This window comes from Myxocyprinus asiaticus, chromosome 49 (assembly GCF_019703515.2).
Source record: "Myxocyprinus asiaticus isolate MX2 ecotype Aquarium Trade chromosome 49, UBuf_Myxa_2, whole genome shotgun sequence".
NCBI classification, from domain to species: Eukaryota; Metazoa; Chordata; class Actinopteri; order Cypriniformes; family Catostomidae; genus Myxocyprinus; species Myxocyprinus asiaticus.
The window spans coordinates 25157953-25174591 of record NC_059392.1 but is presented as its reverse complement, the minus strand read 5'-3'; the positions used below and the strand labels follow the sequence as shown (position 1 = coordinate 25174591).

General features: G+C 44.1%; 1 protein-coding gene across 1 annotated transcript in view; it reads left to right on the top strand.

Annotated features, from left to right (window-relative positions):
* The window catches only part of adgrg7.1 (adhesion G protein-coupled receptor G7, tandem duplicate 1), a 44205-nt gene extending 28855 nt beyond the window's left edge, over positions 1-15350 (top strand). Inside the window, exons 9-16 of the mRNA XM_051693579.1 lie at positions 2643-2804; positions 3550-3662; positions 4275-4606; positions 13793-13874; positions 14054-14212; positions 14318-14477; positions 14629-14824; positions 15127-15350. Of these exons, the coding sequence (XP_051549539.1) occupies positions 2643-2804; positions 3550-3662; positions 4275-4606; positions 13793-13874; positions 14054-14212; positions 14318-14477; positions 14629-14824; positions 15127-15137 (1215 nt within the window). The 3' untranslated portion in view covers positions 15138-15350. The remainder of the gene's footprint in view (positions 1-2642; positions 2805-3549; positions 3663-4274; positions 4607-13792; positions 13875-14053; positions 14213-14317; positions 14478-14628; positions 14825-15126) is intronic.
* The last annotated feature ends 1289 nt before the right edge of the window (positions 15351-16639 follow it).

Here is a 16639-nt window from a genome sequence, read left to right as displayed (position 1 = left end):
CCGGACACAGCAACGACAGGGCTGGGTCTGCCTCCTCCTGGGGCAGCACTTGCAGGTTCACTACCTGGTCCCTAAAAGGAGTGGTGGGAACCTTGGGCACATAGCCCGGTCAGGGTCTCAGGATCACGTGAGAGTAACCCGGACCGAACTCCAGGCACGTTTCGCTGACAGAGAACGCTTGCAGGTCACCTACCCTCTTGATGGAAGTGAGCGCAGTCAGGAGGGAAGTCTTCAAGGAGAGTGCCTTAAGCTCGGCTGATTGCAAAGGCTCAAAGGGGGCTCTCTGTAGACCCTGAAGGACTACGGAGAGATCCCATGAGGGAATGAGGCGCGGTCTGGAGGGATTCAGCCTCCTGGCACCTCTTAGGAACATGATGATAAGGTCGTGCTTCCCTAAGGACTTACCGTCGACTGCGTCATGGTGTGTTGCTATGGCAGCAACGTACACCTTCAAGGTGGAAGGGGACAGCCTCCCTTCCAACCTCTCCTGCAGGAAGGAAAGCACTGATCCGACTGCGCATCTCTGGGGGTCTTCGCATTGGGAAGAACACCACTTAGCGAATAGACACCACTTAAAGGCATACAGGTGCCTCATTTAGCCGTCAGGGACGACGTGAGCCTACAGGGCTTGGACAGGAGCTTAGGGCGTCCACACCAGGTGGCGGTGCTCTGCAGGCATAGGTGCACCACGAGCGCCTTATCCACCGGGGGAATCGCCGTATAGCCCTTGGCCGCCCCGCCATCGAGGGTAGTGAGAGCGGGGGAACTGCGGAGTCAGGGCTGGGAGGTGAAAAGTGCCTCCCACGACTTCGTCAGCTCCTCATGCACTTTCGGGAAGAATGGCATTGGAGCGGGGCGCTGGCTGCTTTGAGCAGCGCCGCGAGCCCAGATACCAATCATCAAGCCACGAGGGTTTAGGGGAGAGCGGAGGGTTCCACTCTAACCCGACGCTCGCGGCCGCCCGGGAAAGCATGTCCGTCATTTTGGCATCGGCCTGTGACTGGGCGATCGTCTCCGAAGGGGGAAGCCCAGCTGAGGCTTCTGCGTCCGACTGGATAAGCCCGCTCTCCGATGCTACGCTCGAAAGCTCATCATCTTCGCCAGCTCCGAACAAGAAGCCAGACTCACCATGAGACGAGCTGGCGAACTCATCCAGAAGCCCGATTGGGGCAGACAAGCGTGCCGGGGAATGGGAGATCCGCGGGGGGATACCCGGCGGAGACGATCCCATTGGGGTCCCCAAATCGCCCCCAGTGCTAGCCGCGCTGGCCTCATACCCGTAGGAAGAAGGACCGAGGCGTGGAGCTGCTGGGGACCGCAACGTTGCCATGGTCATGTTCTCGCAGTGAGAACATGAACCATTCACAAACGCTGCTTCCGTGTGGGTCGTGCCCAGACACGAAAGACAGCGATCATGACCATCCGAAGTTGAGAGATAACGACCGCAACCAGGAATAACACACAATCGGAAAGGCATCTTTGAAAAGACACGTCTTTAAAAAGACGTTCCGTGTGTGCGCTCTTTTAGAGAAATATATACTCTTTTAGAGGGGAAAAATGCTCTTTCAGAAAATATACTCTCTAATTTTTCTGCCGAAGCGCCCAGGGGCGTTCTCTGCAGTGCACCAGTGCAGAGGAGGGAGAAGCCACTGAAATGCGCCGTCAGATCCAGCAGAGGTGAACGAACAGTGATATTCAGCTCAATGAGCATGACCGTTCGGCTCCGAAGAGAAAATCTGAATGAGTGGTTGCATACCAGCTCCTTTTATACCCGTATGTCTGGGGGAGTGGCATGCAAATACCACTTGCCAATTTTCATTGGCCTTTTATCAAAGACCAGAGGTGTCTCGGGCTCCCAAGAGTGACCCCTAGTGTCACTACATCGACACAACGTTGAGTGAGTGACAGATAGGGAAACAAAAATAAGATTTATATATTGATCTGTTTCTCACCCACACCTATCATATAGCTTCTGAAGACATAGATTTAACCACTGGAGTCTTATTGATTCATTGTATGCTGCCTTTATGTGCAACTTGGAGCTTAAAAATAATGGTACCCATTCACTTGCATTGTATGGACCTTCTAAGCTGAAATATTCTTCTAAACATCTTTGTTTGTGTTCAGCAGAAGAAAGAAAGTCATACACATCTGGGATGGCAGTTAGGGTGAGAAAATGAGAGAGTTTTCATTTTTGGGTGAACTATTCCTTTATTTATAATGTGATGCTTTCCAGATGAAAAAGATCTAAAACAGACATCTTAGATACGTACGTGAGGTATCTGGGTAATATGCTACAGTGAGACAGTAGTAGGCTCATTGTTGTGTATAGTATTTTTTTCATGAAAAAAATGGCTTGCTTTTAAAGGAAACATTTGAAAGGAAATTATATACTTGATTTTATCTTTGTAAAATTAACAATAAAAGCTAAGGAAAGCAAAGAAAACACTTCATAATATTCACAATGAAATGAAAAATTAAGCACAGAAAAACAGGCTGTCTCTGTTTCATCAAAGTCCTCTCACTTTTTATGAGATTTCTGTTATTCATGTACATTCATGCGCTCTGTGGTGTCAAACACATTGGCTTTTAGGTAGGCAAGTGAAGGGTGTTCATGAACTAATTCATCATTGAACTTACAGATCGATCCAACGAAGTCCCTCCACAACTTTGCATGCGTGTTTTGGAGTTACTCCAAAAAAGATTGGAGCGCAGAAGGCTGTGACAAAGCAGAGATCACCTCAGGTCACCCATCATGCAACTGTAAACCTAACGAAAAATATGTAAACTTTGCCATCCTAATGGTAAGACACATTTACATAACATGATATAAATACTGATGAAAAACAGTGTTATAAACAAAGATACTCAGTGTTGGGGAATAGTTAACTAAAAGTAGTGACACTGCTAACTTAAGCACATTTTTCAGTAGCGCGACTATTTTCACAATATTGTAGCTTTTCAAGAAACAAGCTACATTTTCCAAAGAGTAGACCTTTGTCACATTGTATTGTGAACGAGTGATAAAATCACTTACTATCCAATTTACAATTTCGTTGCCATGACGACATAACACCACAAACCCTGTAATCCCAGTAAACAACTTTACAGCTTAAATAATACACAAGTGTTAACAGAAAAAAATAATATAAGTGCCTTTATAACATTTAATTTTCTGCCTTTAAACCCTCCAAAAATTGTCCCCTAACAAAAATTGGCTACTAAAAAAGTAGCTAACTACATTGAAGCTATTTAAAGAAAAAAAGAAAAAAAAAAATTATATATATATACATATATATATCTTTTTCTTTAAATAGTTTCAATGTAGTTAGTTACTTTTTGTTAGTTGTATTGTAGCTAACTACTTTTTAAAAAGAGTAGCTTGACTGTAGATTAACTACTATAGGTTTTAAGTAGCTTTTAGCTTGGGAAGCTAAAGTTTCAAAGTAGCTTTCCCAACATTGTGTTCAGTTTAAAGGTACAGGCAAATAAATATTATTTAAAAATAATATTGCCACAAGAAATTTATACAGCTGTCATTTTCTGCAGACTTTCAGTGCAAACTATCAATATTCTGAAGCCCTACACTGGATCAGCATCACTGGCTGTTCTCTTTCTGTAGTGGGTCTGGCTGTCACTGCAGTGTACCAAGTCATGACCAGGTAAAAGCACAATAACGTTTTACTTGTAGAAACACAGAAAAATTAATAATATACTATCACAGTAAATGGGCATGAAGATCTATGCAATACTTCTCTTTTTTTATTTATTTTTTTATCCCCTTTTCTCCCAATTTGGAATGCCCAATTCCCACTACTTAGTAGGTCCTCGTGGTGGCGCGGTTACTCACCTCAATCCGGGTGGCGGAGGACAAGTCTCAGTTGCCTCCGCTTCTGAGACTGTCAATCCACGCATCTCATCACGTGGCTCGTTGTGCTTGACACCGCGGAGACTCACAGCATGTGGAGGCTCATGCTACTCTCCGCGATCCACGCACAACTTACCACATGCCCCATTGAGAGCGAGAACCACTAATCGCGACCACGAGGAGGTTATCCCATGTGACTCTACCCTCCCTAGCAACTGGGCCAATTTGGTTGCTTAGGAGACCTGGCTGTAGTCACTCAGCATGATGAAATACTTCTCAACCCTAATCACTGTGAGCCAATATACTGTATGCTTTGAACCTGATCAGCTTAATAAGGGTAGGGTTATGTAATGGGCTTACAGTTTTGGGACAGTATCCACATATTTGTACACACTCTTTGCTACAGGAAGTCAAGAGGAGGGAGCCCTACTCTGCTTGTGGTGAATGTCTGCTTGAGTATGACGATTTTCTACCTTCTCTTCATCTTCGGCATTAACAACCCTGAACAACATACAAAGGAGATACAGTTTTCTGAGCGGAATATTGTTCCTGAGTCAGATCACTATCAGGATCCAGATAAAGGTCCCTGCACAGCGGTTACAGCCCTTCTTCAGTACTTCATGTTGGCCACATTCACTTGGAATACTCTATATGGCACAAACGTGTTCCTCCTCTTCAAAAACAAAGTATCTGGAACGCCTACATGGTTTCCAAAGGTCGCCTTTGCAGTTGGCTGGGGTAGGAGACATTCAAAGTTTTTAAAACGTCAGTACATTGGAAAACTGCCGAGGCCTGGGTAGCTCAGCGAGTACTGATGCTGACTACCACCCCTGGAGTCACGAGTTCAAATCCAGGGCATGCTGAGTGACTCCAGCCAGGTCTCCTAAGCAACCAAATTGGCCCGGTTGCTAGGGAGAGTAGAGTCACATGGGGTAACCTCCTCGTAGTCATGATTAGTGGTTCTCGCTCTCAATGGGGCACGTGCTAAGTTGTGCGTGGATCGTGGAGAGTAGCATTAGCCTCCACATGCTTTGAGTCTCCGCGGTGTCATGCACAATGAGTCATGTGATAAGATGAGCGGATTGACGGTCTCAGAATTGGAGGCAACTGAGACTTGTCCTCCGCCACCCGGATTGAGGTGAGTAACCGCGCCACCACAATTTTCATGACTTTCGCTTGAAAGAATATTCCAGGTTCAGTACAAGTTAAGCTTAATCGACAGCATTCTTGGCATTATGTTGATTACCACAAAATTAATTTAGACTTGTCCCTCCTTTTCTTTAAAAAAAGCAAATATCTGGGTTACAGTGAGGCACTTACATTGTCCCCCCATTCACTTCCAATTCGTAAACGTTAAAATACTCACTGTTTCAAAAGTATAGCCACAAGACATAACCAATATGTGTGTTAACATGATTTTAGTGTGATAAAATCACTTACTAACCTTTTCTGTATAAAGTTATATAAAATTTTACAACTTTGTTGCCATTATGACGTAACATGGAACAGTAGACGACTGCAAAAACAATGATGTAAACAACTTTACAGATCAAATAATACACAAGTTTAAACAGAAAAATGTATGTAAGTGCTTTAATAAAATTATAAGCTTCACATTTCTGCTTTTTAAACCCTCCAAAAAATTGTCCCCATTCACTTCCATTGTAAGTGCCTCACTGTAACCTCGATTTGTGCTCTTTTTAAAGAAAAGAAGGGACAAGTCCAAATAATTTTTTTGTGGTAATCAACATTATGCCACAAATGCTGTCGACTGAGCTTACTTTGTATTTTACCCGTAATAATATTCCTTTTAAGTTAAAGATTCTTGAACATAGATTCTTCTGCTGATGTGGATGGAACAACGTCCTAAAATACTGTTGACTGTGTTTCCTGTGCTACCGTTTAGCAGCACTGCAACACGGCTGTAGCAGTGTGAAACATACATTTCAACCAGTGTAGTTCGATTCCCAAACAAATTACTCTTACGTGCCGGATTTTTTTAATCTACAATGCGAAACATACAGCGCAATAATCCGATTCCCATACCAAAATCTACATCACAAAGCACAGCACGACCAGTGTAGCCCGATTCCCCAACGATGACTGTTATGAGTCGGTTCTGTAGGGCTTTACTGGTTGTTTAGATCAGTGTTACTATCAGAAATAATTAATAATTATTTCTTTAGTTATTAATTAATATTTCAATTAATTAATTGAATCTAACTCATTAAAACCTCATATGGGGCTCCAGTAAATGTAGTGCGCTACATTTAGGAGCGGATTTGGTTATTAGCAATAATTAATAATTATCAAAGATAATTATTAATTATTAAAATCAATAGAACATTGATGAGAATCAATGTTAGCTTTTCTAATCCTTTAAATCAACAATTATCAAAGATAATCGTTAATTGTTAACATCGATGAAACATTAATTAAAATTAACACTAGCTTATTGATCATTCAAATTCAACAATCATCAAAGATAATTATCAATTATCAAAAATCAATAGAATATTAATAAGGATTAACATTGATGGGGCACCACCCTGGAATCAGGGACTAATAACCAGATAGTATAACAGTCTCAATATTAGATTGTTTTCTTAGGAATATCGACATCCGAAGAATATCGATTTTCGGGAAAACAAAACAATGAATGAAGGCTTGAATCCATGCACTGACATCCCGTCAGCATGACACAGGTGTATGCAAAACAAACCAAAACACTTCTCTTTGTAATATAACAACGTTTATTTATGCAGTAATATAAATTAATGATTAATACAATGCAGTCAATAAACGCGCACAAAATGGCGGACGTGACTCTCATGGAGAGTATGTCACGTGAGACTTCCGGCCAGAGAATATGACCGCGTATGTGGGCGGAGAGAAACCAGTCAATGGCGTCTACCAGTTACCGCGTGTATCCGCTTGTACGATAGCTTAGGGACAAAGCTGAGCTTTATCACGAAGCTATCTACTAGCCAAAAATGTGTCCGAGAATGTTTGTGAGGGATCGCGCGCGCACGCGTGTGTGTGTGGTTAGTACAAGAGAGAGAGAGAATAAAGTGACGGCCCCAAAGCCGGTTTCACGATCGTGGGAGAGGAAGCAGCTGTTAGTTTATCACTCAGAGACGCGGTGGACAGCTCGTAAACCGTCCCGCGGTCTTTGATTCTTTAATGGATAAACTCAGTTTGCCGGTCTCACCCGCGATGGCGGAAATGCACAACAGTCCAATGTGGTTGGACCACAATACAGTATATCAAATTTGTGATAATTAATACCCTGAGTATTAATAATGAGTGGACATGGCGGTCTGTAAACTGTACAAGCAATAACCTTGGTACACAAGAATAACACACTATAATATTCTATCTCTGCCCAGACGTAAACCTCTTACTTGAATCGCATGAGGATGCAGAATGTGTGTTCATCCGTCCTTTAACTCAGACTCGGTTTCTCAAGGCTCGGGTTATGATGGGAGGCTGTTTCCTCGCTCTGTCAGCAGGCGGTACGGCTGCTGATTCTCGGCGGGCTGGCAGAGAAATCAGCGACATTGACTTGATTGAAGAGAGAAGTGAAATCTTTTCTTTTCACTTCTGTAGGCAAACGGATGAAGATGCGGATTGCTCGGCGGTCTCCTTCGGATCCATTAGAGTGTTCGGTAGAACACAGAGTAATCTCAACTCGTCCAGCGAGATGGAGATTGTATGGCCACAGTTTCATGTCGGACATTACTTCCTTGTGCCACGAGGCTGCACCTGAGAGCAGTGATGAGCTGCGTCTACACACGGCGAGCAAAGTTGCTGGAAGCAAATCCCGGAAGCATTTCAGAGGTATTTCTACTCCTGATGATGTCATGGTTGAGGGACATTCTGTTGTGCGCCTCATCCAATAGGAGTTGAGAGTTCGAACCTTTAGTGAGCAAGGCTTCATGGGATTTGTAGTCTGTTTTGGACTCACTTTGTTTGATTTTGGCACGGTTTTTATCAGTAAGATTTATGACTTATGTGGGGGCCTGAGTTAGGTTTTATGACTGTGTTAGGCCTGCCTTTGTCTTCTATCTGAATACATGAGGCCACTTTCCCCCCTTTGGTCTGAAGAGTTGGTTGTTGTCCAGCATCTTTAGAGCAACTGAAGGGCCGAACAGTTCTTGTCGGTTCACAGTAACCTGTGGGTTACGCCATCCATGTATTCCTGATAGGAAAGAAAATGGTTGCACAGTCCATACAGTTCATTAGAATTCACAGAGGCTTTATCGTCTGGACAGAGATCGAGGCACATCTGGGCATAGAACTTCTAGCTAAAACTAAAACTACATTCATCACACATAAACATTTCAAGTTATTGGAAGGCACAGAATTAACCGTAACACAATCCTTTGTTGTTCTTTGTTCATAACACAAAATCAAATTAGAACCTGACATTGGTTACTAGGAACAAAAAGTTAGAGGAAAGGAGGGTTAAAGGTTAAAAGGTTAACCTGTGGGATAGGCTCAGACTGGTGTGTAAAATGCAGCTGTACGAGGAGTGAGTCCAGTCTGGCCTGTGGGTGTTGAATGTACCTGTACATGGCGTGTGCAATAATTGCGATGATCCAACTACTAAGGAGGAGCCAGAGGCAATCAAACTGATAGGGTGTTCTTGGTAAGATGATGATCTGCTTATGTGACTAGGAAATATAGTGGTCAAGCCAGTCGGTTTGAGACTGAACTTCACTAATTTCGTCCCTTCAGCCTGAAGCTGCTGTTGAAGGGTGTCATCAAATGGTGAGGCTGTGACCTCTAAATGCGTCCATGATCTCAATTTCTGCGTCATGTTTGTCGACGTTGAGATGATGGAGGACAATATCGTCAATGTGCACGGTGGCTCCTTGGGGAACCGTTAAGAACACCGTTTGGTTTGGTAATGTTAGTTTAATGGCTGTATCATGGCGGTTGTTTGTCATTGGGACTTCGGTGGCTGGTGTGTTAACAAGCCAGCGATTGCCTGCTCACTCTACCCTTGTCTCTGCTCCTTCATCTTTGATGGACATGCTACCTTGACACTTGTTCAGGTAATTCGGCTCTTAGGCCGCAGAGGTAGTTAGTCACCTCTCTAACAAAGGGGTTGCATTTGGACAAACCCAATGAATGTCTTTTGTCTTGATACACGTTAATGTTAGGGATAAGGTAGAGCGAGGGGTCCTCATCATGGTAGGTGAGTGTTGGTGGTGTTTTGAGATGAATGTGTGCATTACCTCTCTGAAAACCAACATTAAATATGGACTTTAGTCTATATATATTCTGCCTATGATGGTAGATTGAGGATAAATCCTATTTCGAGGTTCTGAGGATTTACATGGATTGAAATTGCAATGCCAAAACTATATGCCAGGTGTATCTGTGAAGGGTGCACAATGGAGATAGTAGCAAATCTAAGGATTTGTACGACAAGGTCTAGGGATACCAGGTAAGCTGGAATCCTTCCACCACTCAGACTGTTGTTTGAGGAGCTAATTTCCCTGAGGAGGTCCTGCATTAGATCTCTAACGATACATGCAAGTTGTCTTCTCTGACAAAGTCCCTAAAGTGTGCAAAGTGTTATTGATAAGAACAGAGTGCAAATTTACAGTGACTATAGTACCCTGAAGGGTTTTACCCAGGCCCTGTAATTGTTCTTATTGGAGTCGTCGTCTCTGCTGGATTTTTGGACGATGTCGACTTGTGCATCTGAAGCTAGCAAACTGTTTTCTGGACCAAGTGGTTTCGGTATGTCAACCTGAGCCCACATGTGTCCACGACGGCAGTCAATGAGCAGAGCCAATCGGTTCAGTAGGTCCTGGCCAACTAACAGTGGTTCCGTATTAATGAGACATATGTAAACAGGGTCTATTAGCATCATCCCTTGAAAGGTAATGTCAATCCACACCTGTTTTGTGATAGACGACCTCTCTTGCGTGTAGCTTGTGATGCTTATGTTGCAGGTCTCTGTCTATAATGGTTTGCCAAGGGAGAGCTTTGCTCTAGCCACCTCTGTGAAGGTTTGGAACCCATTAAACTTATTTCGGAACCAGTGTTGAGTAGTGCGTGGGAGCTGAATGACCCATGTGTCAGGTGTTGCCCTTATGGTACAGAATGCCAAAGAAGGTCAGAAAAGGAGGGTGTGGCATGTTAGGAGTGACTGTTTTGGGGAGCAACTTGGACCCTGTTCCCCTTTTTCCGACCTACAAAGTAAACTTTGGTGTTAACGGGAGGGGGTACATCGTCTAGTCATGCTGACGGGGTTTCAGTGCCGTGTTCCTTTGAGGAGGTCGGCGGACCTGGTGAAAAACAGAGCACGTCAAGCTTAGTTACTAACTCAGTCAAGCATCTCCTTATATCATCCATTTCTTTTCTCAAATCTTGTTCTCTGAGGGGATTTGAAACCTTTTCTACCCACCCACCTTCTTGTTTGGGTTTTCATTCGAACCGCGCCTTTCCTTTCTGCTGGCAAACATTTTGTTGTTTAGGCCTGCCGTGACCCTGGGGGGGTGTCTTGTTACCACCCCCCTGGTTCTGTTGCCTACCCTGCTGGCGGGGTGATCGGCGCCTCTGGTGTCCGGTTCTAGCATTCACCTTAACGCGAGGCATTTCATTGCCTTCAAATGCTAGGTCTGCATATTCTGAGGCTTGGATCCCCAGGGCTCTGGCGTCGCCTTCGTGCCCTCAGGCAGGGCGCATGCGTGTCTCCCATGCCAGTTGCGCGTATCTTCTGATTTCCTGAATGGGGGAGTTACCCGTTCTGCAGTGCATTGTGACGTCATATCGCACGCACTCGTGGAGGTTGTGAAGGAAGAGAGACTTGAAAGCTCATTCGTCCTCCAGACCTGGTGAGTTACTTCCTTGGAAGTACGTGGTTCTCAGGCATCTGTAATACTCACACGAAGGCTCGTGCGACTTCTGGGTGATGGCGAAAGCAGCTATGGTAGCAGAGGCTTTGTTGCTATACAGCGAATACTCCTTGCGTAGGGCTTTACACAGAGCTGAGTAGCGGTTTCGTGTACCAGTCGGTAGCGTTTCCATGAACGCATGGACACTCCTTACCGTGGTCTTCCATATGAGCTTGAGTTTTTCACACGACGAAGTGTAAGGCAAGTCAATCAGGCAGTGCTCAATTTCCCTAAGATAATTGTCCATGTTTGAATCTCGATTACTTGAGTCAAAGCATTCTATGTCCCCTGCGAGGGACCTGAGTTGTCGGATACGCAAGTGTTGGTGGCGGTATGACCACGGGTCGTCCAAGTCATCTGAAACATCATAGTCACTCGGATCGCTATAGCGATGAGGTTGACTTCTTCCCCACCACGACGGGGAGGGAGTCCAGTCGATGCGTGGGGGTGGACCCCGGGTTGTGTACAGCTCCCTGGCTAATGGGATCTTCGAGCCGCTTACACCACTCTGGGCTTGGAAATAATTGTCCCCCCTCCGTGGTGTGGAATCAGTCGGTTTGAAACGCAAGGTGGCGTGACTGAAAACTGACTGAGGAGGGCAACTGTAAGGAGGGGCACCTGCATCCAACCAGCGGGCCGCTGCAGGAGCTTGAAAGGTGTCTACAGTCGATGTAGTGACACTAGGGGTCCCTATACGAAACGCCACAATTGGCTGAACTGTGTTACGTGAACTGGTGGTGTGTGGTGGGCAGACTACTGTGTGCCTCATAGCCAGCACACCAGGTCGACACGTAACCTCCCCCAACATAGTTATGTGTCTAACGGCCCTTTGGGGACAAGTCGACTACTCAAGAGATAGAAACAGGCTTAACCCAGTCGTGGCCTCTTTTCCCCAGGTCTACTGCTCCACCGTCGAGAATTGCTGGGCAAAGTACTTGAGAGTGTTGCCGAATAGGCCAGCCTGGGAGATAGGGGCAGCAAGGATAGTGAGGTCCGCCCCACCATCTAGGGTAGTGAGGATGGGGAAGCTGAAAAGATCGGGACCGGGCAGTAAAAAGTGCCTCCCGTGAAGATAGGAACGGGGCGGGGCATGGATTTGAGCAGCTGCCCGGGAAAGCATGTCATCATCTCTGCGTCAGCCTGTGACTGGGCAATCATCCCCGAAGGGAGGAGCCCAGCTGAGGCTTCCAACTGGACGAGCCCGCTCTCCGATGCTGCGCTCGAGAGCTCATCACTTTCGCGGGCTCCGAATAAGAGGTCGAACTCACCGTGAGACGAGCCGGCGGACTCATCCGGAAGCCCGATTGGGGCAGACGAGCATGCTGGGGAATGGGAGGTCCGCAGGGGGATACCCGGCGGTCCCATTGGGGTCCCCAAATCTCCCACAGTGCTAGCCGCGCTGGCCTTATACCCGTGGGTAAGAGGACCGAGGCGGGGAGCCTCTGGGGTGGCTTGCTTTCTTACGAAGGGGAGCCGCGACCGCAACGTTGCCATGGACATGTCCTCGCAATGAGAACATGACCATCCACGAACGCTGTCTCCGTGTGAGCAGTGCCTAGACACGAAAGACAGTGATCGTGACCGTCAGAAGACGAGAGATAATGAGCGCAACCAGGAATAACACACAATTGGAAAAGCATCTTTAGAAAGACGCGTCTTTAAAAAGACGTTCCGTGTGTGCTGCTCTTTTAGAGAAATATACTCTTTTAGAGAAATATACTCTTTTATTTCTGCTGAAGTGCCCAGGGGCATTCTCTGCATTGCACCAGTGCAGAGGGGGGAGAAGCCACTGAAATGCGCCATCCAGCAGAGGTGAATGAACAGTCGTGGGAATTCAGCTCAGTGAGCATGACCGTTCGGCTCCGAAGAGAAAATTTGAATGAGTGGTTGCATACCAGCTCCTTTTATACCCGTATGTCCGGGGGAGAGGCATGCAAATACCACTCACCAATTTTCATTGGCCTTTTATCAAAGACCAGAGGTGTCTCGGGCTCCCAAGAGTGACCCCTAGTGTCACTACATCGACACAACGTCGAGTGACACACAGTGCAACCTGTGTAGCATAATTCAGTAACATGTTACCCTTATGAGTCTTTTTTAACCTTATTCTGGCGGAAGTCGCAAAACATACAGTGCTTCTTCCAGAATGAATAACTCTTTTCAACAAGTTCATTTTTGTGAATCAAAAACTTACTGAATTGCAAATCATATATTTAGTCATTTCCGACTCAAAACGAAACAAGAATTGTTACTGTGTCATGTGTGTTTAAAGGGATAGTTTGCCCAAAAATGAAAATTCCTCATCATTTACTCACTCATGGCTACCCAGATGTGTACTTTTTTCTTTTGCTGAACACAAACTAAGATTTTTAGAAGAATATCTCAGCTCTTTTGGTCCATTAAATGCAAGTGAATGGTGGCCAGAACTTTTAAGCTCCAAAAAGGACATAAAGGCAGCATAGTTATTTACTATAATTTCTCCTCCCTTCCCAGTAGGTGGTGATATGCGTGAATAATGTGAATCACCAAAAACAAAAGAAGAATGTGAAAGTAAAAGTGGAGATTTATAGTAAAAATAAGGACTTAAATCCAATCATATAGTTTCTGAAGACATGGATTTAACCACTGGAGTCGTATGGATTACTTTTATGCTGCCTTTATATACTTTTAGGAGCGTCAAAGTTTTGGAACCTGTTGACTTGCATTGTATGGACCTACAGAGCTGAGATATTCTTCTAAAAATCTTCATTTGTGTTCAGAAGAAGAAAGAAAGTCATAAACATCTGGGATGGCATGAGGGTGACAACAGGCTTTGCATTTTTTATTTCCACATCTTCCTCAAAAGTACTAAAAGGATAATTAAGAAACCATTATGGAACTGGAATCAGAATTGTTAAATCCCTTACAGTACCCATACCTATTTCTTCCTGGTGATCAAATGTCCAATGAGCAAATTCCAATATACCATATCATTACTGAGTGCCCATAAAGTGCCCTTCTCCTGTCTCAGGGTTTCCTGCTGTCATTGTTGGTATCTCACTGGGCTCCACCTACAGAGTGGAGAAACCTTTAGGTTATCGACAAGAAGAGTTGTAAGTACCAAAATATTTCAGTTTTCACATATTAATTTCCTTTTGGTTCTGCAATGACATTAATAAGTCAAATTAGCGACACCCCAGTATTCTTTTATGTTTAATTCTTACTAATGATTGCTACAGTACATCGTTGTCAGGGATTTTGGTAGTTTAGTTGTCACTCTTCTCTGCTGCAGTTGTTGGCTGGCTTCCCTGGACCAGAAACACGATTTTGATATGAGGAAACCCATGTTCTGGGGATTTTTGCTCCCTCTAATGATCATGCTGATCTCCAACACAGCAATGCTGCTGTTCTTCTCTCGCAACATCTGCAAGACCAACCCTAATTTAAACATGTACATTTACTTTTGGTGTAGTATACACTTACAATGAATACATTAACATGGCAGTTCTCAACTAAAAGAGTTTAATGTTCCACCATCAACACTGCTGTCATTTAGGACACGACAAACTCCTCTAAAGAAGAAGATTTTGAGTAGTTTCTCTCTGGCCGTGATGCTTGGTCTGTCATGGGTCATAGGCTACATTATGCTCATCACTCATGAAAAAACTCTCAACCTCATCCTTAGTGTGGTTTTCTGTCTCTGCAACACAACACAGGTGTGTTAATGCATATACACTCTTCATCATGGCTTCATTCATCAGCATTATTTAAATATTTGACTGTAAAATAAGTTTAAACATTTATGGATTTCAAATTAAATCTGCAATGCATCTATACTGATTACGGATTTTCTTTCCATTTCCAAAGGGCATTCAGATATTCATTTTATTCACTCTGAAATCTTTACAATACAAGAAACCAGCTATTCTGGACTCAATGCAGATAGCAGATATAGGCCTTCACAGGAGAAAGTTCTCTTTAAGGAAAGTTAACATACCAGAAATCAAAGAAACCTACACATCCACAGATCTGGACTCTTTCAGTCTACCACAGGTCCTCAATGGTAATAACCAAAAGAGTCATTTTAAAACTGTGGGTACATACGTTATGTATGTAAACCCTTACTTTTGTGTCTGTACCCCAAATTCAATAAAAGTTTAAAATTGTAAGACAACTATTACTTTCAAGCTAGTCATTTCAAATACTTTTCAAGCCTAGCTTAAAGGCCTATTATTATTATCATTGACTATTTATTATTATTTTAATTAGATATTACAGATACAGCATTGATACTATCATATAACACTGCTCCTTTGTGACAGCTGCAAACTAAACACTTTCCATGTCCATGCCATGTTTCTTTAGAGCTGGAGTAGATCATTGGATATTCAGACTGTGATCATCACCTCAGCATTCAGCATTAAGTAACAACATGCATTGATACTATGAGATGAGTCAGGCTCATTACATACTGTAGATGGTGAGAAGGATGGATATCAACTTGTGTCATTGGTTTATTTGTGCTGTAATGGTAATTCAGAGTATTTGCATGTAAAACAAATACAATGTCTTGAATTAAATAATTTTGTTGACTTATTTATGGTGCTGTTTGCATATTTATTTATCATTTTCCATATTTATACTTTTATACTCAGTGGAGAAGTTAAGTGTTCTACTATACTGTCATTACAAAATAGTTGACCTGTAAGCCAGTTTTCTTGATAAGGCAATTAAAGTAATAGTTTACCCAAATAAATCATTCTTTTATAATTTACTTGCCCCAATGTATTTTCAAAAATCTGTATGACTTTGTTTATTATGTGGAACACAAAAGATGTTACTGTCAGGTGCGGGGAGTAGAGAGGTGAGGACTCAGAGCAGAATTGCCGTGATGGGCTTTCATTAAACAACAAATAAACAAAAACAAACAAAACAACCCCGTAGGTGAAAACATCACAGTCCAGGGCAGAATAAACTAACCAACTGGCTGGGCTGGAGAAGGAGAGCCTTGAGGTCCACGCTCAACACAGGAATCTCCAGGGAAGTACAGGAATACAAACAGACAAGACCGAACACCACGACAGGGACACATCCACAACGAACTAGCATGGGACAGAAAACACAATGAGGTTAAATAGGGAAGGAAATGAGGAGGGTAACGAGGGAAGGCAGGTGAGGCAAATAAATTGATAACAAGGTAACGGGGGTGGGGGATATCACTCATGACTGAACTGAAACAAGTGCACATGACAATGAGAAAACATAAAGCCAAGTGCACTCTAACAACATATGACAAGACACAAGAACAAATGGCAATGAAAACCAAACAAAGCCATTTGTTCACACAATATAACACAAAACAGGATTGTCAGAATTCAGCCACAAAATTATATAAACAAAACCAACAGAAGTGGCTGAACCCTGACACTACCCAGCCTCAAAGCGACACCACCTGACATCCCAAAAGGGGAACATCTAACACAAGACAGGACCAAATAACACAGACACAAAGGTGGGGCCAGAGGCACAGACCAGGTCAGTAACCATTGAAACCAGGGGAAAAGGCTACAGAAAGGGGATGGGGTCGGGCGGCCAGGGAATAGGCTTGAGGACAGGGATGAGGTCAGGCAGTGAGGCGGCTTCCGGGCAGACAGGCAAGTATCCGTGGGACATAGGGTGAGGTAAGTGATGACCAATGGATACTGGACAAGATGGACAGCAGCCAAAAGGGACTGGACAGACAGGTCGCGGCCGCAGAGGGATGGACAGACTGTTAAGACTGGGCGGCGGCTGCTGGCAAGGGGTCAATAACCTCCTTAACCAGGAGTGTAGGTGAGTGTAGTGCAGACAGGGGAATGACCTCTGTGGCCGGGAGCAT